The following is a 27,380-nucleotide window of genomic DNA, read 5'->3' on the forward strand; positions in this document are numbered from 1 at the left end:
CTCCATCCTTCTACTAGCATTTTGGACTAGATTTTTCATCTTTCTATTGATTATCATTGGTTCTACCAGGCAGTCTAAACTTAAACTCCTATATCAGGATTAGAGACTAGGCTAGTCTTACCTCTTTTATATTTGCCGCATTTCAAATGGCCCTTCTTTTTAGCACCCGTGGCCTCTCAGTGCCTTGCAGAACGGGCGGCTGTAAAATCCACCCTTCATATATGTGTTTCAATCCGTGATCGTGGCTTACGTTTTTTCTAATCTTCACTTTACAGAAGAAAGCGGGATTTGATGCAAGAGTTAGATTGTCAACAAAGTGCCTTAAAAATCATCGAATTAAGAAGAACTTAAAATCTTAAGTGTTTCTTTTTGAAGAATGGTGCAAAAAGTGAAACATAGAAAAGTTTCATTTTTCATTGCATTAATCGAAATGGGGGATTTGGAAATTTTCTATGTTTAGTTTTTTGAACAAACCCCTGTAACTATGGGCGAGCACCCCGTTGCTAAGATGTTGGCTTGAAATCGAAAATGAAACCACTCTTAAAACGAAAGTAAAATCGGCCTGTACTCGAAATCCCGTAATCTTGATATACAAGTTTAAGTCTATACTGCCAGGTTATTCCAGTAACTCTTAAAGGTTCTGATTAGTTCTGATTTGTAATGCTCTTATTTTTTAATACGAGGTTTTTCCCCCTTCATTACCGTATATACTAATTTTATTGTTATATACAGGTGGGCAAAAATTTACGTTCTGTCTGTTTGTTGGCCTATTTTGATGGTGTGTTGGATGATGCTGAATTTCTTTTTATTTAAATGATTATGCCAAATCAAGAGACATATACCCCTATGAACAGTATGAAAGATTTAATCTATGAAAACTATGACAACACGCAGTGTTTGACCGAATTTAGATTCCAAAAGTGTGATCTGCATCGATTAAAGGAGGCTTTGCTGATTCCAGAAAAAATACTCTGCGAGCAAAGCCACTGGCATAGAAGGTTTATGTATTCTTTTGAAAAGACTTTCGTATCCATGTAGATAAACTGACATGATTTCTATGTTTGGAAGAAATCAAACAGAATTATGCCTGATTTTCAACAAGGTTTTGGATTTACTTTACCGAAATCGAGGAGATCTACTTACATCATGGAATGGGCTCTTCCAGAAAAAAACCATTCATGGGGGTGGAGGATATATTGTCCAGGGGTATTGAAAAAACCCTGAAAAACTGCCATGTCCATGGGGTAAATCTGCGATGTCCAGGGGTAAATATTTGTGTCCAGGGGATCAACTTGATGCTTGTCCAGGGTAAAACACGTGTCCAGGGGGTGAAAAATCGAAATGTCCAGGGGTAGATCACAGAAAAAATAATATATCCTCCACCCCCATGAACGAATTTTTCTGGAAAAGCACAATCAGGACATGTTACAACCAAATGTTTTACCTGAGTACGCTAACCGTATCCATGAAAAAGGAGCACAGCTTGATAATTGTTTTGGTTTTGTTGATGGGACCGTTATTCAAATTTGACGTCCAGATAAAGAGCAAAGAGTTGTGTATAATGGGCATAAGCGTGTGCATGCTATAAAATTTCAAAGCATTGCTTTGCCAAATCAGGGTGTCTACGGGACCTTGAAAACCTTGAAAACCTTGAAAATGAACAAGCCAACCTTGAAAACCTTGAAAACTATCAATTTTCTGGGAAAAACCTTGAAAACCTTGAAAAATCGTTAAAAACCTTGAAAAGCACTTCTTCCTATCATGAAAAGGAAGAAGTATCATAACTCTTTTCTGAATAATACACTGGCTAGAGTCTAGGTTCTTCTCTAATATCGCAAAGTAAGGTATCTCCATCCTTCTACTAGCATTTCGGACTAGATTTTTCATCTTTCTATTGATTATCATTGGTTCTACCAGGCAGTCTAAACTTAAACTCCTATATCAGGATTAGAGACTAGGCTAGTCTTACCTCTTTTATATTTGCCGCATTTCAAATGGCCCTTCTTTTTAGCACCCGTGGCCTCTCAGTGCCTTGCAGAACGGGCGGCTGTAAAATCCCACCCTTCATATATGTGTTTCAATCCGTGATCGTGGCTTACGTTTTTTCTAATCTTCACTTTACAGAAGAAAGCGGGAATTTGATGCAAGAGTTAGATTGTCAACAAAGTGCCTTAAAAAATCATTGAATTAAAGAAGAACTTAAAATCTTAAGTGTTTCTTTTTGAAGAATAGGTGCAAAAAAGTGAAACATAGAAAAGTTTCATTTTTCATTGCATTAATCGAAATGGGGGATTTGGAAAATTTTCTATGTTTAGTTTTTTGAACAAACCCCTGTAACTATGGGCGAGCACCCCGTTGCTAAGATGTTGGCTTGAAATCGAAAATGAAACCACTCTTAAAACGAAAGTAAAATCGGCCTGTACTCGAAATCCCGTAATCTTGATATACAAGTTTAAGTCTATACTGCCAGGTTATTCCAGTAACTCTTAAAGGTTCTGATTAGTTCTGATTTGTAATGCTCTTATTTTTTAATACTAGGTTTTCCCCCTTCATTACCGTATATACTAATTTTATTGTTATATACAGGTGGGCAAAAATTTACGTTCTGTCTGTTTGTTGGCCTATTTTGATGGTGTGTTGGATGATGCTGAATTTCTTTTTATTTAAATGATTATGCCAAATCAAGAGACATATACCCCTATGAACAGTATGAAAGATTTAATCTATGAAAACTATGACAACACGCAGTGTTTGACCGAATTTAGATTCCAAAAGTGTGATCTGCATCGATTAAAGGAGGCTTTGCTGATTCCAGAAAAAATACTCTGCGAGCAAAGCCACTGGCATAGAAGGTTTATGTATTCTTTTGAAAAGACTTTCGTATCCATGTAGATAAACTGACATGATTTCTATGTTTGGAAGAAATCAAACAGAATTATGCCTGATTTTCAACAAGGTTTTGGATTTACTTTACCGAAATCGAGGAGATCTACTTACATCATGGAATGGGCTCTTCCAGAAAAAAACCATTCATGGGGGTGGAGGATATATTGTCCAGGGGTATTGAAAAAACCCTGAAAAACTGCCATGTCCATGGGGTAAATCTGCGATGTCCAGGGGTAAATATTTGTGTCCAGGGGATCAACTTGATGCTTGTCCAGGGGTAAAACACGTGTCCAGGGGGTGAAAAATCGAAATGTCCAGGGGTAGATCACAGAAAAAATAATATATCCTCCACCCCCCATGAACGAATTTTTTCTGGAAAAGCCCAATCAGGACATGTTACAACCAAATGTTTTACCTGAGTACGCTAACCGTATCCATGAAAAAGGAGCACAGCTTGATAATTGTTTTGGTTTTGTTGATGGGACCGTTATTCAAATTTGACGTCCAGATAAAGAGCAAAGAGTTGTGTATAATGGGCATAAGCGTGTGCATGCTATAAAATTTCAAAGCATTGCTTTGCCAAATCAGGGTGTCTACGGGACCTTGAAAACCTTGAAAACCTTGAAAATGAACAAGCCAACCTTGAAAACCTTGAAAACTATCAATTTTCTGGGAAAAACCTTGAAAACCTTGAAAAATCGTTAAAAACCTTGAAAAGCACTTCTTCCTATCATGAAAAGGAAGAAGTATCATAACTCTTTTCTGAATAATACACTGGCTAGAGTCTAGGTTCTTCTCTAATATCGCAAAGTAAGGTATCTCCATCCTTCTACTAGCATTTTGGACTAGATTTTTCATCTTTCTATTGATTATCATTGGTTCTACCAGGCAGTCTAAACTTAAACTCCTATATCAGGATTAGAGACTAGGCTAGTCTTACCTCTTTTATATTTGCCGCATTTCAAATGGCCCTTCTTTTTTAGCACCCGTGGCCTCTCAGTGCCTTGCAGAACGGGCGGCTGTAAAATCCCACCCTTCATATATGTGTTTCAATCCGTGATCGTGGCTTACGTTTTTTCTAATCTTCACTTTACAGAAGAAAGCGGGAATTTGATGCAAGAGTTAGATTGTCAACAAAGTGCCTTAAAAATCATTGAATTAAAGAAGAACTTAAAATCTTAAGTGTTTCTTTTTGAAGAATAGGTGCAAAAAAGTGAAACATAGAAAAGTTTCATTTTTCATTGCATTAATCGAAATGGGGGATTTGGAAAATTTTCTATGTTTAGTTTTTTGAACAAACCCCTGTAACTATGGGCGAGCACCCCGTTGCTAAGATGTTGGCTTGAAATCGAAAATGAAACAACCACTCTTAAAACGAAAGTAAAATCGGCCTGTACTCGAAATCCCGTAATCTTGATATACAAGTTTAAGTCTATACTGCCAGGTTATTCCAGTAACTCTTAAAGGTTCTGATTAGTTTCTGATTTGTAATGCTCTTATTTTTTAATACTAGGTTTTCCCCCTTCATTACCGTATATACTAATTTTATTGTTATATACAGGTGGGCAAAATTTACGTTCTGTCTGTTTGTTGGCCTATTTGATGGTGTGTTGGATGATGCTGAATTTCTTTTTATTTAAATGATTATGCCAAATCAAGAGACATATACCCCTATGAACAGTATGAAAGATTTAATCTATGAAAACTATGACAACACGCAGTGTTTGACCGAATTTAGATTCCAAAAGTGTGATCTGCATCGATTAAAGGAGGCTTTGCTGATTCCAGAAAAAATACTCTGCGAGCAAAGCCACTGGCATAGAAGTTTATGTATTCTTTTGAAAAGACTTTCGTATCCATGTAGATAAACTGACATGATTTCTATGTTTGGAAGAAATCAAACAGAATTATGCCTGATTTTCAACAAGTTTTGGATTTACTTTACCGAAATCGAGGAGATCTACTTACATCATGGAATGGGCTCTTCCAGAAAAAACCATTCATGGGGGTGGAGGATATATTGTCCAGGGGTATTGAAAAACCCTGAAAACTGCCATGTCCATGGGGTAAATCTGCGATGTCCAGGGGTAAATATTTGTGTCCAGGGGATCAACTTGATGCTTGTCCAGGGGTAAACACGTGTCCAGGGGGTGAAAAATCGAAATGTCCAGGGGTAGATCACAGAAAAAATAATATATCCTCCACCCCCCATGAACGAATTTTTTCTGGAAAAGCCCAATCAGGACATGTTACAACCAAATGTTTTACCTGAGTACGCTAACCGTATCCATGAAAAAGGAGCACAGCTTGATAATTGTTTGGTTTTGTTGATGGACCGTTATTCAATTTGACGTCCAGATAAAGAGCAAAGAGTTGTGTATAATGGGCATAAGCGTGTGCATGCTATAAAATTTCAAAGCATTGCTTTGCCAAATCAGGGTGTCTACGGGACCTTGAAAACCTTGAAAACCTTGAAAATGAACAAGCCAACCTGGAAAACCTTGAAAACTATCAATTTTCTGGGAAAACCTTGAAAACCTTGAAAAATCGTTAAAAACCTTGAAAAGCACTTCTTCCTATCATGAAAAGGAAGAAGTATCATAACTCTTTTCTGAATAATACACTGGCTAGAGTCTAGGTTCTTCTCTAATATCGCAAAGTAAGGTATCTCCATCCTTCTACTAGCATTTTGGACTAGATTTTTCATCTTTCTATTGATTATCATTGGTTCTACCAGGCAGTCTAAACTTAAACTCCTATATCAGGATTAGAGACTAGGCTAGTCTTACCTCTTTTATATTTGCCGCATTTCAAATGGCCCTTCTTTTTAGCACCCGTGGCCTCTCAGTGCCTTGCAGAACGGGCGGCTGTAAAATCCCACCCTTCATATATGTGTTTCAATCCGTGATCGTGGCTTACGTTTTTTCTAATCTTCACTTTACAGAAGAAAGCGGGAATTTGATGCAAGAGTTAGATTGTCAACAAAGTGCCTTAAAAATCATTGAATTAAAGAAGAACTTAAAATCTTAAGTGTTTCTTTTTGAAGAATAGGTGCAAAAAAGTGAAACATAGAAAAAGTTTCATTTTTCATTGCATTAATCGAAATGGGGGATTTGGAAAATTTTCTATGTTTAGTTTTTTGAACAAACCCCTGTAACTATGGGCGAGCACCCCGTTGCTAAGATGTTGGCTTGAAATCGAAAATGAAACCACTCTTAAAACGAAAGTAAAAATCGGCCTGTACTCGAAATCCCGTAATCTTGATATACAAGTTTAAGTCTATACTGCCAGGTTATTCCAGTAACTCTTAAAGGTTCTGATTAGTTCTGATTTGTAATGCTCTTATTTTTTAATACTAGGTTTTCCCCCTTCATTACCGTATATACTAATTTTATTGTTATATACAGGTGGGCAAAAATTTACGTTCTGTCTGTTTGTTGGCCTATTTTGATGGTGTGTTGGATGATGCTGAATTTCTTTTTATTTAAATGATTATGCCAAATCAAGAGACATATACCCCTATGAACAGTATGAAAGATTTAATCTATGAAAACTATGACAACACGCAGTGTTTGACCGAATTTAGATTCCAAAAGTGTGATCTGCATCGATTAAAGGAGGCTTTGCTGATTCCAGAAAAAATACTCTGCGAGCAAAGCCACTGGCATAGAAGGTTTATGTATTCTTTTGAAAAGACTTTCGTATCCATGTAGATAAACTGACATGATTTCTATGTTTGGAAGAAATCAAACAGAATTATGCCTGATTTTCAACAAGGTTTTGGATTTACTTTACCGAAATCGAGGAGATCTACTTACATCATGGAATGGGCTCTTCCAGAAAAAAAACCATTCATGGGGGTGGAGGATATATTGTCCAGGGGTATTGAAAAAACCCTGAAAAACTGCCATGTCCATGGGGTAAATCTGCGATGTCCAGGGGTAAATATTTGTGTCCAGGGGATCAACTTGATGCTTGTCCAGGGGTAAAACACGTGTCCAGGGGGTGAAAAATCGAAATGTCCAGGGGTAGATCACAGAAAAAATAATATATCCTCCACCCCCCATGAACGAATTTTTTCTGGAAAAGCCAATCAGGACATGTTTACAACCAATGTTTTTACCTGAGTACGCTAACCGTATCCATGAAAAAGGAGCACAGCTTGATAATTGTTTGGTTTTGTTGATGGGACCGTATTATTCAAATTTGACGTCCAGATAAAGAGCAAAGAGTTGTGTATAATGGGCATAAGCGTGTGCATGCTATAAAATTTCAAAGCATTGCTTTGCCAAATCAGGGTGTCTACGGGACCTTGAAAACCTTGAAACCTTGAAAATGACAAGCCAACCTTGAAACCTTGAAAACTATCAATTTTCTGGGAAAAACCTTGAAAACCTTGAAAAATCGTTAAAAACCTTGAAAAGCACTTCTTCCTATCATGAAAAGGAAGAAGTATCATAACTCTTTTCTGAATAATACACTGGCTAGAGTCTAGGTTCTTCTCTAATATCGCAAAGTAAGGTATCTCCATCCTTCTACTAGCATTTCGGACTAGATTTTTTCATCTTTCTATTGATTATCATTGGTTCTACCAGGCAGTCTAAACTTAAACTCCTATATCAGGATTAGAGACTAGGCTAGTCTTACCTCTTTTATATTGCCGCATTTCAAATGGCCCTCTTTTTTAGCACCCGTGGCCTCTCAGTGCCTTGCAGAACGGGCGGCTGTAAAATCCCACCCTTCATATATGTGTTTCAATCCGTGATCGTGGCTTACGTTTTTTCTAATCTTCACTTTACAGAAGAAAGCGGGAATTTGATGCAAGAGTTAGATTGTCAACAAAGTGCCTTAAAAATCATTGAATTAAAGAAGAACTTAAAATCTTAAGTGTTTCTTTTTGAAGATAGGTGCAAAAAAAGTGTAAACATAGAAAAGTTTCATTTTTCATTGCATTAATCGAAATGGGGGATTTGGAAAATTTCCTATGTTTAGTTTTTTGAACAAACCCCTGTAACTATGGGCGAGCACCCCGTTGCTAAGATGTTGGCTTGAAATCGAAAATGAAACCACTCTTAAAACGAAAGTAAAATCGGCCTGTACTCGAAATCCCGTAATCTTGATATACAAGTTTAAGTCTATATTGCCAGGTTATTCCAGTAACTCTTAAAGGTTCTGATTAGTTCTGATTTGTAATGCTCTTATTTTTTAATACTAGGTTTTCCCCCTTCATTACCGTATATACTAATTTTATTGTTATATACAGGTGGGCAAAAAAAGTGGTGGGACAAAAATATGCTTCTTGCATAGAAATTAGTGTTATATAGAAATTCTAAAACTTTGTCCGCTTATATGATAAGTCTTTTTATGACATCCCTGAAGACATTCTATCACATTTTCATAGTTTCAGATTTTGATAAAACCCAGACATAGGGGGGTGTTAAAAGCTTGAATTTCCGAAAGGGGTTGCCATTTAGAGGGGGTCTTCCTATCTAAAGGTAGCTTTTTGGAAATGTTTGCCTGCGGCGCTACAAAGTTGCCTTTGGAATGATGGGTCTAAAAGTCATTGCATTAAAGGGTTGGACTAAAACTTCTTTAGAATTCCCTAAGGGGGTTTTTCATTTTCAAATGTATTCCTAAGGGAGGTTACCAATTGAGGGGTTGGTCTTCCTACCTTAGGGGGGAGGGGTTTCCTGCCTAAGGAGGGGTGGTCTTGACCCCTCTAGAAACTGATGTGATGTCTATCAAATGTACGACTAGGTTTCCAGCGCAACTAACAAAAGAGAAATATAATTTCTATGGCACTAATTGCTCTACAACCCGGGGGGCACTCAAGGTAAACGACCTACAATACATGTGGCCCTTAAGGGCCCTTTTTCCAAGCTTCCCAAAGTGCACTGTAAGGGTCAAAATGAACAAAGACGAGAAAAGATCCACTCAAAAGGTACCATAATGGTCGATTCTTGCCCAAATTTACTAAAATTTAGCTATTTTTTTCTGCACTGTATGGGCTTGACTTTAAAGACCTTATTTCAGGCCACACGCACGTTCGTTTTTAAGTCTAGTTCCCTTCCCTCTGGCTCGACCAATAGCATATTTTTTGCCTAACCACGTGTTTTATTTAAAAACTGGTTCTGTTAAAAGATGTATAAGTTATTTCTGATATCTATTTGCCTTCGATTATTTATTTTTCACAATGTCTACTAGTAGTATCTTACAAATCTTATCTGAGCCTTGCAGAGCCGTGCCAAATGATTATCAAAAAACCTTGAAAAGTACCAAAATTTTTGCCAAAAAACCTTGAAAAACCGCTTAAAAATGGCCTAAAAGACCTTGAAAACCTTGAAAATCCTGAAAAATAATCCGTAGACACCCTGCAAATTGATTGATTGGTAATCTAAGTGTTCCTTACGAAGGACGTCGACATAATAGCACCATGTTAGCAGAATCAGGTGTTTTTACCAGAAAATCAAAGAGTGGCTTGGCATAGAGGGAATCCACTGTGTATTTATGGAGATCCTGCATACCCTCTTCAAGTTCATCTGCAAGCTCCATTTCAAAACGTGAACTTGACTCAAGCACAAGCTGAATATAACAAATCTATGAGTGAGGTTAGAGTGACTGTTGAGTGGCTATTTGGAGAAATCAAAACCTATTTCAAGTTTTTTACCCTTAAAACTCAAATGAAATTGGGGCTAAGTGCTGTTGGAAAATTTTATGCTGTTAGTGCGTTACTCCAAAATGCTAGAACTTGCCTTTATCGTAATAAAGTCTCGATTTTTTTTATATTGACCCACCAACTCTCGAGGAATATTTTTCTTAAAAGCAACAACAAATATTGAACTGTTTTATTTATTGAAATTGTTAAGATAATTGTTAACATACTTTTTTCCCCTTGTAAAAATCAAAAGTATTGTCTGAATTTTTTTCTTAAAATAACAGATTGTATGTATATTTTTTTAAATGTTTATTGTGATTGTTTTTCAGGACAATAACTACTAAAGTAGCAATAATTCAACTGTCCTATGAAAAATTATTGATTACAGAAATTGTTGATGATTGATGATAAACCTAAGTCATGAAACTAATAGTACGAAATCAAAATCAAAAAGTTTTCTTGGACCTGAAAGCCTATCTATATTGAACAAGAAGCCCGTCGGGCGTGAAGGCCCAGCGAAAAGTAACGTGTTGAAATCGAGCGTGCAAAACAGCAAATGCATGACCCCGTTGACATGGATCGAAGTGAAGACAGGAAAAAAATTTTCAAAATAACCGCGGTACTTCTCATTGGTTAGACACTTGAAATTTTATTGAATGGTTCCCTACCAACCGGGACTACACAGGCGAATGAGGCTCATCCGGTTGAATACTCTCCTCGGGTACCTAATAGCTGGGGGGTTTTGGAATAAGCAGGGGGGGTTGGAAAAAATCTCAAAAATAAAATGTCCTGGGTGGAAAACTTTTGAAAAGGAGGCTACATGTTTTTTTTATAAGCATATGTTTTTTGGGAAGCAAGCTCAGTTATGCTTAGAGATATTTTAGACTCAGGCTTGAAGTATGTTTATCATATGCTTATTTTTTCGAAAAATTCGAGTCTCCAATTTTTCCAAAATCTGCCATTGCTATACATGAGGATAATAAGTAATGACACAAAGATTTGTCATTACGTTTTCTAATAGAAAAAAAAATTTCACTAACACACCTCAAAAGCAAGCTCAGTAATATGTTTGTAATATGCTTATTTTTTAGACAAATTTAGGTCTTGGTATGCTTATAAACGTTATGCTTATAAAAAACATGTAATACAGCAGAATTAGGACAAAAGAGGGAACTATTAAAAACATTTTCGCAAAGATCAATAAGCAGGGGGGTTGGAATAAGAATGTCCTGGGTAGAAAATTATTTTCGAAAAATAAATTTGCGGGGGGGGGCAGCTATTAGGTACCCAAGAGTACGAGTTTCAAAAATCGTCAATTTTTTTACCCATTTTTTGCCTTTACAGTTTTGCCTGTAACGTCAGTCTTTGGCCAATGAAATATTTTACCAGGCCTTAGCAGCAGACCCCCCTCGCTAAAATGTCTTCAACTACATTCAACTTTCCAATAAAATTCTAGCCTGGGTATCCAGACTCAAAATTTCAGAAAAAAAAACAATACAAAGTTTCTAAAATTTTAGAGTCCGGTGTAACTAAAAAAGTCGGCTACAGTTTGTTTGATACTGCCTGTGAGTGAACCCTTGTTGACAGACTATCAAAACTTTTAAAACCCAGGCAGACACACATAATTAACTTACCATAAAACCTCTTTCACAAACTCAAAAAACTTTCAAAACTACTTTAAACTATATACATCAAAACATTAGCCACATTTTATAAAGGCTACTTTCCAGCTGCCATTTTGTTTAGAAATGAACCTGTGTTTTCATTTTCATTTGTTTTTTTTTATCACAAGGTCAGCTTTTTCCACAAATTATGCGCACCCATAGAAAAACTGGAAAAATATAAAAAAATCTCGCAAATATTCTGCTTAGTGAGTGGGCGCTTTTTAACGAATAAAGTGCACTCACCTGCACTCACATATGCAGGGAGAAATATCCCTGCAGGCATGTTAGTTGGACCAGACTGTAAACCAGAAAAATAATCTTTAAAAAACTAGACAGTGAAATAGTTTACGGTCTGCATATCCAGGCTAATAAAATTCAATAGACCTTTTTTCAAGGAGGACGTCCTGTTGAATAATTATGTAGTCCAGCCATAAAAACAATGATAGAGCCATGCATAATTACTGTATCATGTATATTGTAATAATTATGCATGGTTTTATCATTGTTTTTCTGCTGGACTACATAATTATTCAACAGGGTGGTCTCTTTGAAAAAAGGTCTATTAATGTTCGAGTTAACAATTAATGTGACAGATCCAGAAATGACCATTTTCACTGTTCATGCATTGCAACCATGAAAAATGTTTCAATCTAGTTCAAATTTACCCATGAGCTGCATTTAAGTGTCCATTAACAGATTCCAGAATCAGTTTATATACTTTAAATAATTATGTGATCGATGTGAGTTGAGTTTGAAATGCCCATTTCATTTAATGTGTAGAATCATGAAAAAAGTCCCAATCTTGTTCAAATTTACACATGAGCTGCATTTTAGTCTCCATTAACATATTCCATAATCAGCTTATTTGAAATAATTCTGTGTCGAGTTTGAAAAATCAAGCCATCGCACCTTTCGTCAAATGAGACAGATCCAGAAAAAATCATTTTCACGCACGCGTAGCATCATGGAAAAAGTTCCAATCTTGTTCCAATTTACACATGAGCTCCATTTTAGTGTCCATTACCAAATTCCAGAATCAGTTAACTTGAAATAATTATGTGTTGGGTTTGAAAATCATACCACGTCCCACCACTGCTGTACTGACCGTTGTTAACAGCGACAGATCCAGAAGTGACTGTTTTCTTCTGTAGCATCAAGAAAAATGTTCCAATCTTATTCAAATTTACACATGAGCTTCATTTCAGTTTATTTATTTCTATATCAGAAGCCATTATTTCCTAAAAATAAAGTCTTTTTGAAAACAAGAAACTAAAAATGAAAGTGATTTAAGGTAGAATTTTCACTCATAAAACTTTATGAAAACTTGAGCAAAGACTATAAGATATGGCAGAATGTTGAAAAAGGTTTATAAAGAAAAATCTTTACAAAATTTCTTTGGTTTGAAAAGCTCTTGACCACTAAAGCAAAGAAAATGTTCAACAAAGTATGAATCAACCTCCTCGCTTCGACCGCCATCTTGTTTTGTTTTGAAAATTGTTTTGAAGGAGCGCGGAATCAGAAAATATATCTTTTATAGCCAGTATCTGACTTTAGCAAGCTTTTCCCTGTCCAGACGGCAAAAAGTGTGGTACTGGTTTTAAGCGCCGCTTCTACCAAAACGGACGGACAGACACACACACACACACACACACACGTACGAACAGAACGTTGCAAATGAAAGGCCCACTCGCTTAGCGCTGGGCCAATAATGAATAAACACATTGTTGTTTATTGTTGATTCTAATATAATTAATTATGTATAATAAATAAACAATTCTCAATGAAACACCCAAATAAATAAATTTTTGAAACCATACTAATTTTAATTATTGTTGTTATTGTTTTGTTGCATTTGTGTCATAAAAAGAGTCATCATTTGTTGATGTTGCTGCTGTGGTTGTTGTATCATCTCGTGAAACATTCTCTGATTTTGTAAAATTTGCTGCTGATGTTCTGCTTTTTGGGAGTTTTCATTTTCCATTCTCAGTTTCATTATCTCTATTATGTCTGTGCTTGATCGTCTCGTCTTTTTTCTTTAGGTTGATCGTCTTCATTTTCACTCCTTCGTTTGGTTTGCCCAACTCTTTCCATAGCTTTGTTTCTGATGTTTAATGCTTTTTCCCTCTCTTTTGATTCATTTGTTTTCCTTTGAACTTTCTCATCTACAAGGTTCTTCTCACTGTCATCATATCTCTCGATCATTTCCTCCATGAGGCTCTCATACTCGGTGAGCTCATGACCCCCCAAACCAGAAACATTTATTTCTTTACGTGAGCTAGCACGTATTTGTTCATTTGGCTTTTAAAACAGTCCCTACCACGAAGGTTGTGCCTAAATTGGTGGGTTATCTTGTTAATGTTGTTGCGATGTTTTTGCCAGCAGGTCCCACGTTCTGTTCCAGAGGAAGAATTAGCAAAGATATCTTTAATTGCCATTTCTCTCATCAAAAGTAAGTCTTTTTCTTCGCTCCACTGCATTGACCTGAAGTAAATAAAGAAAAACTGTTCACCAAATAGTGTTTTTAAGGATACTTACCCTAAAAGAGTAATGAAGAAATTAGTTTCAAAAGTTTAAAAACACCAAACAATTGATCTCTAAAAATAAGTCGACAGTAAAGAAGTATTATACTTACTTTTTTAGTGTCTCTGATGGCTGTTTAGGGTTCATTTCCTCCATTTCTCACGTCTTGTTTGTCTTCTTGGTTTTTATTTCTGGCATTTTTCGGCAAGTCTTGTCCTCTCTGCTGTTTTTGAAGTTTGAAGAAGTTTTGTTTTGTTTTGTTTTGACGACAACCTCGAAAATTCGATTTCTAGGTTTCGAACGCGACGTGAAAACATTCGATACGGGAAAAAACTAGAGTCCAGACTCTTTTTCGGGGTTTCCCCACAGTTTTTTGACGCCCGCGTCTTCTTGCTAAAGCACCCTATTATCCGACGCGCGTAAATAGCGACATTTCATTGCCTTCTTTTCAGTCCAATATTTTCGAATATATAGCTTGTGTGAAAGTTATATATTCAAAAATTGAAGTCACTCAATAAATTTGATGACAATAGAGTATCTTTGACGTTACGTCACAAAATATTGTAACGTGCTAAAGCACTGGGCTCAACTTCAGTGTACGTGTGAAAGTGGAAAGCCCAATCGTAAAGACTTTTTTAAAACAGGGTGACGGTTACTCAGGATAAGAGAAACCTCTTTGTAAACCAAGGGTGATAGGCGCTCGAGATTAAGAAAGGTCCAATTTTAAACCCAGTGTGATGGATACTCGGGATAAGAGAAAGCTCAATTGTAAACCCAGGGTGATAGGTGTTCGGGATAAGGGAAGGCCCAGTTGTAAACCCAGAGTGATGGATACTCGGGATAAGGCAGCTAAATGGGGCTCCCCCAGGGGCTGGCGTGACACGTGAATGACCCTTTTTTCTGTCGTGAATACGAAGATTTTTTCAGCGTGACTTCGTGAATCGAGATTTTGAGATTGAACTTGAAAAGCAAATTATTGTCTAGAACAAAACTAAATAAACCTAAATGTGTAAAATTTTCTTGCTCGCTTCACTCGCATAATCTTGGATATCATATTGTCTGTTTCTGTTTTCTGTCTATGTGTCACTTTCGTTTTCACAAGCAATATGTTTTTTGTTCTTTAAAAAAATGACTTGTCGTTTGATAAATTTGTTTTGGTAGATTATAATTTCTGCCTTGCCTTATGTCTGTCTATTATGTTTTTCTTTTTTTCCCTTTTTTGTTTTGTTATATGTTTTCGAATGTAATTAACGAGCTTATTTGATTTGAGACATTCGAATTCATTTCAAAGCAGAACAAAAATCTTTTTAACAAAATGTGTTACCGTAAATCCTCGAATAAGCGCCCCGCTCGAATTAGCGCCCCGCTCAAATAAGCGCCCCCTATTTAGTTAAAATAATTTTATAAGCGCCCCGCTCGAATAAGCGCCCCCTTTGAATAAGCGCTTATTCGAATATTGTTATTGATTTAATAATATATTGAGTAGATACTTGTGTCTTAAAAAGAAAGAAAGCGATTAAGAATAAAATGATAGAAATTGTCAATTGAATTTTTCCAATTTTTCTTTTATTCATCCTTTTTTGAAAAATCAACTCTTTGAAACAGTTAAGTTTAAGCAAATTCCGAATTTGTTGATATGCGAATTTCTGAAATAAAAAATATAAGCGCCCCGCTCGAATAAGCGCCCCCCCCCCCTTAGAGCCTGAAAAGGATTTACGGTATAGAAAAGAACAAATATGAAATAAAACATAAGAATCACAAGATCAAGATTTTTTTTTTTGCCGTCCGACTTTTGGCCCCCGGACCCTTAGCGGGACTAAGGAGGAGTAAGCTTACAGCAATATAGAGCATGCATAGGTTTATTTAGCCTGGGTATCCAGACTCAAAATTTCAGAAAAAGACTCTTACCTCAACATACAAAGTTTCTAAAATTTTCTGGTGCAACTAAAAAAGTCTGATACAGTTTGTTTGATACTGTATGTGAGTGAATCCTTCTTCACAGACTATCAACTTTGAAAACACAGGACAGACACACATAATTAACTTACGATAAAACCTCTTTTAGAAACTCAATACACTTTCAAAACTACTTTAAACTGCATCAAAACATCAGCCACATTTATAAAGGCTCCTTTCCAGTGGCCATTTTGTTTAGAAATGAACCTGTGTTTTTTTCATTTTCATTTGCTTTTGTTATTTTGCAATGTCAGCTTTTTTCCATAAATTATGCGCGCATAGAAAAATATCGAACAGCCCGCGAAGATTCTGCTCAGTGACTCGGAGCGAATCGACCAATCAGATACACTCGCATATGCAGGGACAGATAGCCCTGCAGACGAGTTAGTTGGACCAGACCATAAACCAAACAAGATTATAAAAACTAGACGGTGAAATAGTTTACTGTCTGGATATCCAGGCTAAGGTTTATTTAACTCCGTGAAGTCTTTTTCGTTACATTTTATCTACAGACCAGTATATCTTTTTCCAGTGTTTAGCTAATTATTTGAAAAGTGCATTTATGATGTTCTTTACAAGTATTTTGCAAGCAACAATCTTTTTACTTCGTGCCAGTCAGTTTTTCGGGAGGGTGATTCTTTTGTCTCTCAGTTGTTGTCCATAACTCATGATATTTTTACAGGGGTTGACACTGATCCACCTTTGGACACGAGGGGAGTGTTTCTTGATATCTCAAAGACATTTGATCGAGTCTGGCATGAGGGTTTAATTTATAAACTCCAGTCCTACGGGGTATCTGGTCCCTTGCATTCCCTTTTGGGAAATTTTCTGTCAGGTAGGTATCAGAGGGTTGTTTTGAATAGAAAGACCTATGAGTGGAAACAAATCAAGGCAGGAGTTCCCCAAGGCTCAATCCTTGGTCCTCTGTTTTTTCTAATCTACATCAACGACTTTCCCAACAATCTCGAGACCAACCCTAAGATCTTCGCTGATGACACATCTTTATTTTCGTTAGTGATTGACCAACTTTCGAGCAGTGAGGAACTAAACAGAGATCTTACAAGAATAAGTGAGTGGGCTCGTCAATGGAAGATGTCTTTTAATCCTGATCCCACAAAACAAGCTGTGGAAGTTTACTTTTCCAAAAGGCTCTTACCTGCTAATGCTCCCGTTTTATCTTTCAATAATACTGACATAAGAACTAGTGAATGTCAGAAGCATCTAGGTCTTTCTTAGGATTCCAAACTCTCATTCAGTCACCATTTAGACGAAAAAATAAAAAAGGCCAATAAAGATATTGGCCTCATTAACAGACTTCGCAAACAAGTACCAAGAAAATCTCTGCTTACTTTATATACCACTACATTAGACCTCACTTAGACTATGGGGATATCATATACGACCATCCTGGGAAATTTGACGTTTGTGCGTAAGCTTGAATCTATCCAATATAATGCCTGTCGTGCTATAACAGGCTTCTTTCGTGGAGCGTCTCAAGAAAAACTTTATTCTGAACTTGGTCTCGAGAGTCTTGCTGATCGTCGTTTTAGTAGAAGAATGATCTTCTACAAAGTTTTGAACAATTAGCCCCTTCTTATTTACGTAACTACTTATCAGGAAGACTTGCGGCAACATATAATCTAAGAACAAGAAATCCTCTTTATCAACTTAATATTCGAACTGAGTTTCTGAAATTTTTTTTATCCTTACTGCATATCACAGTGGAATATTCTAGCTGGTCGTATAAGACATATGCCTTCAGTATCTACCTTCAAAAAAGCAATCTTCGAGTTTCTAAGGCACAAACTTTCTCCTGTTTTTGGAGCTCATGACAACCAGGGTGTGGTCCTTCTCAATCGTCTTCGAGTAGGATTTAGTCACCTCAATGAACATAAATTTAGACACGGTTTTTGTGACACCTTAGATCCCGTGCGTGTAGAACAAATTCCATCGAAAACTCTCAACATCTTCTTTTGCATTGCTCTATTTACATAAGCAAGACATCTTTTAGACATAAATATTTATCCACTAAGCCCTCCTAAGCTCTTCACTCTTTTGTTGTACGGTGATCCAGCATTACCTTTCCACATAAATAACTCAATAATTAATCTTGTCATCGAATTTATTCTTGACTCTGAAAGGTTTAATGGTGCCTTATTTTAGTTTGATTTAGTTTGATCTCCTTTCATAGCTCTAATATATATTTTTTCCTTTTAGAGATGGTTTTTCCTTTAAGTTTTTCTTCTATTTTATAGCTTAGTACCCCTGGCGATATCACTTAGTGCCTTGCGGGGGAGGAGCAATCTATTTTTCTGTGTTCGTTTTGTAAGTAGTATATGTTCGTAAGTGTAATTTAGTTTCTCAAATTATATAGAAAAAAACTAAAAACTTTTCAAAATGTTTTTTTTTTTCGCCGAAAATAAGCTCTTCAAAGTTGAAATACTCTTCTTTGCAAAAGTCTTCAATCTCTTCTTCATGAAATTTTTTATTGTGATTCTTAAATTTTTAGACTAAAGGATAATTGGCCTAACAGAAAATGTATAACATGCCATAGTTTTATGTGCTACATCAAGTAAACATTTATATTTTGTACGTGGCAAATATTAAAAATTCACTATGGTCAAAGCCCTTAAAAACACCAAGAGAATGGCGTTTTAGAATTTTCCTTCAAAAATACAATTGCAATGGGTTCCAATTTCATAGTAACACGATTCATGTTGCATTTTCCGTTAATGATACGCTGGAAAAATTTCTTTCGTTTTCAGAAAAGTCTTCATTTTCATCTTCATCAAATTTTTTCATCGTTTTTTCATTTTAGCCGTAACGATTTCAAATAGCTTCGAAAATAATAATTATCTTTAAATATTTACTGCTATTTGCTAGTATACCAAAGATATTTATCTTTGTCAAAAAATCCATATTTTTACTTTTGTTTGACGTGGTTTTGTTTGTTGATCTAATCAAGAAAGAATACGAATACGAATTTCTTAACCTTTACCACACCTTCTCTCCGGGAACTTCACCCCCAGCACGCCTTGTCGTTTTGGGAAAAATGACAGTTTTACGCTTTCCGTCATAACTTTTGATCTACTAAACCCATTCAAAAAAATAAGCCCATTCTGGAAAGCCCAACTATCCTGCTTTCCAAAAATGTTAAAATAAAGGATTTTCCTCTATCAATGGTGGACACAGTAGTCTTCTGCCTTAGAAAAAAATTCAAATCGTTTGCAATTTTTTAAAAATTCAAAATTTTATTTTTTAAAATTTTAGTTCCAAAAAAAAAAGTGGGGAGAACATTTGCGATACCATAATTTTCTGGCTCATTGTTTCCACCATTATAAACTACAAAAAAACCACAATCATACTTTACTAGAAAAGGCAGAATTCATTTTTAGAAAACCTTGGTTTTCGAGAAAATTTCCACGTAAATCAGAGGTAAGGCAAGGCCCCTTGAGGTAATTTTATGGGAAAATATCACTAAAAACAGCCAAAAATGACTTTCCTATCATCAACCAGCATGAAAGCAATAGAAATAACATAGTATATACACTTTGAAACTCTTTGCATCCTTATCATAAGCCTTAACTTGGGTTTCTGTGACGGTCGATGACGGCCGACAAGCCTCCAGTCCTCACCCTTAATGTACCGTCATACTAAAGAACAAGGGGGCAGAAACTTACCTTAAACACTGACTAAACTACAAACAAGCAATACATAACATTTCCAACCAATGAAACAAACCATTTTCCATTAAATAAACATAAAAAGTCAAATTCCCTTTTTTAATACACTACGAAGGTAAATTCTATATGCGATCCTGATCTCTCACTATTAATCTAGAGCTACTCTTCAACAATCTTTTTACACGATGGTAAAAACAGCAAAAAAGTATAAAATTGAAATTGACTTCAGGTGAACGATATACTAAATTACTATTTGAAATTCTTCATTATTTTTGGGAAAAAAGAATCAAGTGGGCTTTATTACTTTGTTTCCGACTTTTCAGATGTTTATCAGTGGTGGTGGCGAGTCTGATTTATACGCTGTCATGGCAAGGACCGGTGGAAAAGGTAACTTTGTTGATTCTATTCGAATTTCAAATTTATTTACAAATGCTTTAAGAGTAAAAAGCTCAATACATCGCCAACCTGTGTTTTGCCTAACTGTGCCAATATACTCTTTTCAGGACCAAAAGGAATTTCCTGTATCTTGGTTGAGAAAGGCACTCCTGGTTTAGAGTTTGGAAAGAAAGAAAGGAAGGTAGGATATGTGACTTGATATTTGACTATTTACCATTCTTGTTCATATGTTGTTGACCAAACCCTACTATCACAATCAAAAACCGCCGATATTGGACTTCGGAAAGATTAAAGAAGTAAACTCGCGATTTATTTTAAGGTTGGTTGGAATTCGCAACCTACTCGTGCTGTAATGTTCGACCAATGTAGAGTTCCTGTTGAAAATAGAATTGGCCATGAAGGAGAAGTATGAAACTCTAATTTTCAAAGTCTGGCAAATTTTTACACTTTCAGTATATCCTTTAACAGCGTATTCAGAACGTTCACCCCTTTAATAAACAGATACCATATTCAGCCATTTCGCAAGACAGATCTTTTAGCATAAAAATGCGTTTAAACTCATCAAGCTGGTGGTCTGTACCCGATGTCATATTAAGTGATCTGACAAGCCTAAAGGGGTTTTCAAATCAATTTTCCTTTGCTCGTCGTTCCTTTTCAGAAAATATCAGGAAGATAAACTTTAGCTCCTAAAGATTTTCATTTTCAATATATCAGTTTTTTACAGATTTTCTTCAAAAGAAACATCAATTTTTGAATTCGATACATTTGCCATGTCAAGTTGAGTAAAACGAGTCAAATTTTTATATGAATAAGATTCTCTATTTCCATTTATCATTTTTCATTTTAGGGCTTTAACATAGCAATGAACGCGCTGAATGGTGGTAGAATAAGCATTTGTAAGAAAAAGAACTATTTTTATTATCTAGAAATAAGCATGTTTTGTAAGTGTAAAAAATGTTTAGGAGGGCTAGAATTTTGGACCTACCTGGAGGTCCTATGAATCAAACCATTACCGTTCGTTCGTTCCTTTGTTCGTCTGTTACCTGCTTTTCTCGAGATTTTATCATTAGTTTTTTTCCGATATTTTGCACAAAGATGCGTATTAGCAATACCCCAAATGAAATAATTCTTTCGAAAATTCCGGAAATCGCCGTTTTTGCCGATTTTTTTCCAATATTTCTTTATTTTTCACACAAAAGCATTATTGATAACAACGCCCACAATCAAGCATGATTCAATGATTCATGATTCAATTGTCAATAAAACTGATCGTTCTTTTTTCACGATCTTTTCCATTATCGCTTTAAACTACATGCGATTTTCAATAACTCGAAACTCCTCAAGATTCTTATTAAGCTATTCTGCCTCTCTATAACTCGACTTCCAGTAACTCAAACAATTACTGATTATCCCCTCGACTATATTACACTTCCCTACTTTTATCATCAGCGTTCCGGCTTGTTATACACCTACACCTACGATTTTAGCATCACTGAATCAAATCTATTTTTAGTTTTATTTTTGGTATTTTTGTCATCAAAAATTCTCGGCTTACCCTGATACCCGACAACGGACAGTGCAGTGGCCTGAAAAGGACCGATTGGAAGGCTATCTTTTATTCTTGGTGTACTTGTTTAATAGTTCTTCGTTTTTTCTTTAACTTTTCATTAAGTAGCTCACTAATTCTTTGTTTCAGCTTCTTGTTCACTTGGTGCGGCCCATCAATCCATCCAACTTTCAATTGATTATGCTAAAGAAAGAAAACAATTTGGAAATTCCTTAGCTGATTTTCAGGTAAATTTGTTAAAAGTTTTACTTTCATTTGTCCTAAAGTGGAAAATCTCTTGCCTCTTTTTCTAAAATAGTTCTGGAAAAGATTTTTTTCTTTTAGGTCGAAGCACTTGTTATACAATTTCGGGAAGTATAAATTAAAGAGCTCGGACTTTGTTGTTGTACTTTCGTTTCATGGGTGCCAATTTCTTCGGACCATTGCATATTGTAGCGCGGGAGAGGTTGATCGGGCCTCTCCTGGTACGATACGCGAATATTTATTTTTATGCTCCAGGCGTTTGAGATCTGACCCGCCGCTAGAAGACGGGGAGGAATGGAATGTACAGTGGAATTCAGAGTGACATTGGAGCAAAGTAGACATTAGTTTTTCTTCAATACATGTTTCACATAAATAGTTCCATTAAGATAAATAACATTCAGCTTACGATAAATTAATACTTCTTTAAATACATAAGTCTGCGTCGAGACGTTGTCGATATCTTGAGTTAGCGACTTGGTTTCTAGTGATCACCTTTCGACATACGATTCGGGCATTTTCTACAAAGGCATCCTCTGGCCTTCCGTGGTCCATCCACAGGCATCCGCTACACGGGCATCTTCTACACAGGTATGCGACCATGGTTATCGCATCACCAAGTGGTGGGAAATTGCGATCGAGCGCGGAAGTAGGCTTTGGTGGACCTGCTCCCTAGGACGGGGTCCGCAGAAGTCTATGCTCCGCGGAGCGCTAGTTGGGAATCCCCCTAGTTTTCGATCTCGTTGAGATATACTGATCTCATCCATAATTCATTTTTCCTTCACATTCAACTACGTATTTTTCTATATATAAATCCCGCATGACAATATTTTACAAACCAGAATTAAAATGTTCGAGAATAACCCAACATTGAAATATTTCGGTAATTATTAATGTTATTAACTTTAAATTTTGCACAAACATTCAAAACACATGTGCAAAATACACGTACAAAATACACATTCAAACTACATCTACAAATACACATTAAAATTTCCAGATCGTTATCTTGGATTGGTATTACTTAACAAACCAATAATTTTTTTATAATAAGCAGATATAAGGTAAAAGTTGGTTATTGAGATTTATTAACCCGATGTGATGAATATTCAAGGAGGCGAACCCAGGGTTAATAAATCCAATAACCAACATGAAACCTATTGAATATACGTTTTATTCTATACCTAAAGGCAAAAACAAAAGAAAAACTTGAAACATTTTTTACAAAATAAAAAGTGCTCACAAAATCGAATGTTCGAAATTTTTCTCTTTGTCAACTTTTTAATTACTTTAAGTCATAAAAAATGTAATTGACAATAGAACTATTTTAAAGTTTCTTTTCTAGCAAGAGTAAAAACATGCCTAAATCCATGACATCTTCAAAAAAAATTGAATAAAAAAATTGCCATGTGATAATAGCCATGTGATATCGTTAATTATCAAACGACTGTTTTTTATTTCATCTTTTATTTTTTGCCTACAAGTATACCGGGTGACCCACGAAAAAGTTCGGACCTTTCTCGGCGTCTTGAGGCCGAACAAATGTCCCAAAGTGCTCGGAATTTTGGTATTTAAAAAAGTTGATATCCTAACTTAAAATTTGAGCTATCACTTTTTAAATTTGACCAACTAGTTCTCTACTTATGACCTTTTAAACTCAAAATTCACTTTTCGGAAAGTGTAAAAAACACGTAAAAAAGAGGTATTAAATTAATGCAATCAATTAGAAAATCTCTTATAAATTGACTTATTTAACGAGTTTTATGACATTAATAATTATTAAAAACACCTTTGAAAGTAGTTTTTGTTTAAAACAAGACTAGTTTTTATCAAAATTGGCACTTTCAAGGAATTTTCTCAAAAACTGTATATCAAAAACGTCTAAAAATACCTAATTTGATACCCCTTTTTCGCCTGTTTTTTACACTTTCCGAAAAGTGAATTTTGAGTTTAAAAGCTCATAACTAGGGAACTTGTGCGTCAAATTTAAAAAGTAATGGCTCGGATTTTAAGTTAGGATATCTACTTTCTAAATAATAAAACTCCAAGCACTTTGGGACATTTGTTCGGCCTCAAGACGCCGAGAAACGTCCGAACTTTTTCGTGGGTCACCCGGTAGAATAATATTTTTTGTCTATAAAATGGTCCATAGACCTCTAACAGAAGAACAGATTGCTCATTCTTTGAAAAAGCAAAGCATTGCTTAAGCCTTTATAGGGTGCGCGTTACCCCCAAGAATTTGAATTAACGAGATTTTCATCATCGCCTACATAACAGCCACTGTAGCTGGAATATTTATTTTATGCTTTTACTATAATGGCATATCACTCATTTAATATCTGGTACTGAATTTTGGTATTTGATTAGTAAAATGAGTAAGAATTTATTGATTTTGGTAAATCAGAATGACAATTTTGCCAATTTTACGATAAAAATCCCTGGAAAAATAAGATTTCAACTGACGGATATATATTTTGATTTTCATAGTTCGAAAATGAACGGAGAAACCTTTTTTCCTAAAGTTTCTTGCTCTTTCGAGCACTTCAAAATTTGCCATACTCACCATATTTGCCAAATCTTCAATTTCAATGTCAAAAGGTCATCACAGTTTTGTGGCAAAACCTTACACCGCTACGCCACCATTTTGATTTCCGTTTTATGATGCTTCGTCAGCAGTTTTCTGTCGGCGTTTCTAGAGTACGAGGTGTTTAAACACGCATGCGATTTTTTTTTACCAATCAAATTGCCGATCGGTAGCATTGGAAGGTCTTCTATTTTTCAAAATCTTTGCCAAATGTGGCAAAATTGGAGCGAAAAGAACACAGGTCTCGTGGGAACAGTGTTTTGTATGGACGTAAGCTCCAAAAATGCCAAGAATGCCAGATTCAACACATCTTTTTTATTTGGCATTTATGGTGCTTAAATTTTGCCACATTTGCCGAATTTTTCTCAATCGAATGTAAAATAATTGGCAATCAGGGCAAAATTGGCATATTTTGAAGTCAATCGAATCGGCTGTTAGTTTTGAATTTTTTTTCAAACGACATTCCTAATGTATGACTTCGAATACAGTATATTGGATTCCATTGACAAAATTGATGTCACTTTAATCTTTGCTGTCAAACAAAGCTAGGGTGTGCTTGTTGACATTTGGACACTAGTTCTGATCGAGAGGTGATAACTTCGCCAACTTTGTTTGCAATTCCAAGCTTCTTGTTCAGGCACAGCATTTCATAGAGGATCGCTGGAACCCGCCAGTTCTTTGGACGATTTTCCACGAAAATCTATTTGTCTCTCTCTACTTTCTCTACTTGTCCAAAATATGGCAGGATTTTCCACACTGAACTGATTAACATCTCTACATCAAAATTTGCATAGCACTCCAAAAAGAAAGCTTCTTAATTTTCTGCTACTAAAAAGAAGAAATATTCTTCCTCGAAAATAATTACCCTTAAAGAATACATAGCAATTTAACAATACATAGAATACATAGCCATTTTCTGCTACTAAAGAAGAAGTATTCTTCCTTGAAAATAATTTTCCTTAAAGAATACATGGCGCAAGAAAGACGAACAAACTAATGTACGAAAAATCCTTAACCTACTTTACACTAATGCAGACCAACTAACTAAGAAAAAGAAATTAAACTGAATGAAGTGATTTCCAAAGAACAACGGTATTATAGCAATTTGCGATGTAATTTAACCACACCATTTTGTAGAGCATAACCCTAACAATAGAAACTTGCATGTACTGATAATAACTTTGACGACTTGTCTAAAATCAAAAGAACCAAAAATGTCAATGGAAAGAGAATGATGTATATTTTTATATCTTACAGAACACACAATTTAAACTAGCGGAAATGGCGACAGATTTAGTTGCATCCCGTCTGATGGTGCGAACGGCAGCCGAAGCCATAGACTCCAAAAGTAAAAATGCTGCTACACTAGCTGCTATGGCAAAGTTACAAGCTACTGATAAATGCTTTAACGTAAGTGATGCCTTTTGAAATTCTACTTCTTCCATCGAATACTATGAATGACATGAATGATAAGCTTCCTTTTTTGTATTGTTTACTAACAGATTTGCAACTCAGCTTTACAACTACACGGTGGATATGGATATTTGAAAGATTACGCAGTTCAACAATTCATGCGTGATACAAGAGTTCATCAGATTCTAGAAGGTACTTCCGTTTAAAAAAAAGAATGGATGAAATTCTTATCTTTTCTTTCATTTTCGTTGATTACTTGACTTGGAGGTACATAGGTTTACACTCTATGGAATTTGCCTACTTTGTTCTACCTCTAAAGAATGCATTGTGCATTTGTTAACTTAGAGAAAGTCAATTTTTAATGTGATAACAGTAGATTTTTTTTAATTTTTTAAGCTAGAGTTATTTCAGCAAGCTTCCCCTTCAATAAAGAAAATATCAAAGATTCCACAATCTTTATTACAGCGTGTTGTTCAGATTGATCCTCTCACTAATTTCGTCTTTATCGCGCCTAGAAGTTACCGTGTTAGGTTTTTGAATGTATCTATCTGGTCACCATTTCTTCAAATAGGGAAAGAAAAATGAATGATATTGAGATGACGCGTACAAATATTTATTCATTGTTTTGCACTGATGCGCCTTTAGCCTTTTAGCTCGAAGAAAATATTGGAACAGGCTTGAATTCTTTTCATCTTCTTCTCCGCCTCTGCTTCTGTTCTTAATAACCTAACATGTAGAATTAGGGGCCTTAGCATGAGGTAGATCTATCGTGCGCAGGGTTGTGAGTTCGACCCCATCTTTATCATACGAAAATTTTACTTGATACCCCATTTGATGCTCAGCAATTAAAGATCTGTGTCAAAATAAAGTAAGTGGGGAAATCCAGGGAAAGGGTTGGTTCCCTCCCTTACTTTTCTGTAGATAGCTACAGAAAAGGGAGCCTGATCGCAAACTTATTTACTTTTTACTTATTTATTTAGTTACTTTAACATGTAGCAGAGGTTTTGCTTTGTTTTTGATTTTTCGAATCCAAAATTAACTCCGACGAATTGTAGAATTTTGACCGGCGAAATCTTAGCAAACCAAGTGTATGGATTAGCGTGAATATGTACTTGAGGCGGCAAACCGGATTTTTGAACCGGGCGAATTGTAATCTTTTTGTGCCTTGGAAGCCTCTAATTAAGACCACTGCATGTAGAATAAAGTTCTACACCTCTTTATATCTTTTCTTTCCAACCAGGTACCAACGAAGTAATGCGGATGATAATCGCACGACACCTGTTGGGTTGAATCAAGAAAAACAGTTTTTTAGAAAAATGAAAATGATTTTTGTACTTTTGATGAAGTAATTTAATATTTATAAACACTAGTGCTTTTCAGCTATCCAATATTTTATTTAGAATTTTTAAATCAATATGTCAATATAAATCTTTCCTTTTGAGAGTGTTTCATTTTATTCATTCCCAAGTTATGATTCTGTGGAAATGTTTTACCAGGTTTTACGACTTTAAACATTATTTAAAGGTTTTGTTTTTAAATAAGAGTGATATCGTTTGCTTATTCATCAATTTAAATTCACAAGCTTTTTCACATTTGATTGACACGGATGTGGAGCAAGATTGGTCAGAAAGAGGAAAAGAAGAATATTTTTTGCTTATATCATGATATAACAATAGGCAGACACTGTCCTGATATGAAATATGTGTCTGATATGAAACGGGAACACTTATACAAAAATGAAACCTTTAATCCTGGAATTAAGATTGTATTTGTCTATACACGTATTTCCTATTAGCGGATTCATGTAAAAAAGTCA

The 27,380-nt window shown here is 35.6% G+C and overlaps 1 protein-coding gene across 2 annotated transcripts in view; it reads left to right on the plus strand.

Annotated features, from left to right (window-relative positions):
* LOC136812201 (isobutyryl-CoA dehydrogenase, mitochondrial-like) overlaps nucleotides 1–27,005 on the plus strand; it is a 67,916-nt gene extending 40,911 nt beyond the window's left edge. For both annotated transcript variants that reach the window (XM_067068684.1, XM_067068683.1), the window contains 8 exons: nucleotides 19,688–19,751; nucleotides 19,868–19,941; nucleotides 20,080–20,166; nucleotides 20,608–20,656; nucleotides 21,457–21,554; nucleotides 25,409–25,561; nucleotides 25,654–25,756; nucleotides 26,805–27,005. In XM_067068684.1, coding sequence (XP_066924785.1) covers nucleotides 19,688–19,751; nucleotides 19,868–19,941; nucleotides 20,080–20,166; nucleotides 20,608–20,656; nucleotides 21,457–21,554; nucleotides 25,409–25,561; nucleotides 25,654–25,756; nucleotides 26,805–26,854 — 678 coding nt within the window. In that variant the 3' untranslated portion in view covers nucleotides 26,855–27,005. The remainder of the gene's footprint in view (nucleotides 1–19,687; nucleotides 19,752–19,867; nucleotides 19,942–20,079; nucleotides 20,167–20,607; nucleotides 20,657–21,456; nucleotides 21,555–25,408; nucleotides 25,562–25,653; nucleotides 25,757–26,804) is intronic.
* Nucleotides 27,006–27,380: the final 375 nt, after the last annotated feature.

This window comes from Clytia hemisphaerica, unplaced genomic scaffold, assembly GCF_902728285.1.
Source record: "Clytia hemisphaerica strain Z4C2 unplaced genomic scaffold, Clytia hemisphaerica genome assembly, whole genome shotgun sequence".
Classification (NCBI taxonomy): domain Eukaryota; kingdom Metazoa; phylum Cnidaria; class Hydrozoa; order Leptothecata; family Clytiidae; genus Clytia; species Clytia hemisphaerica.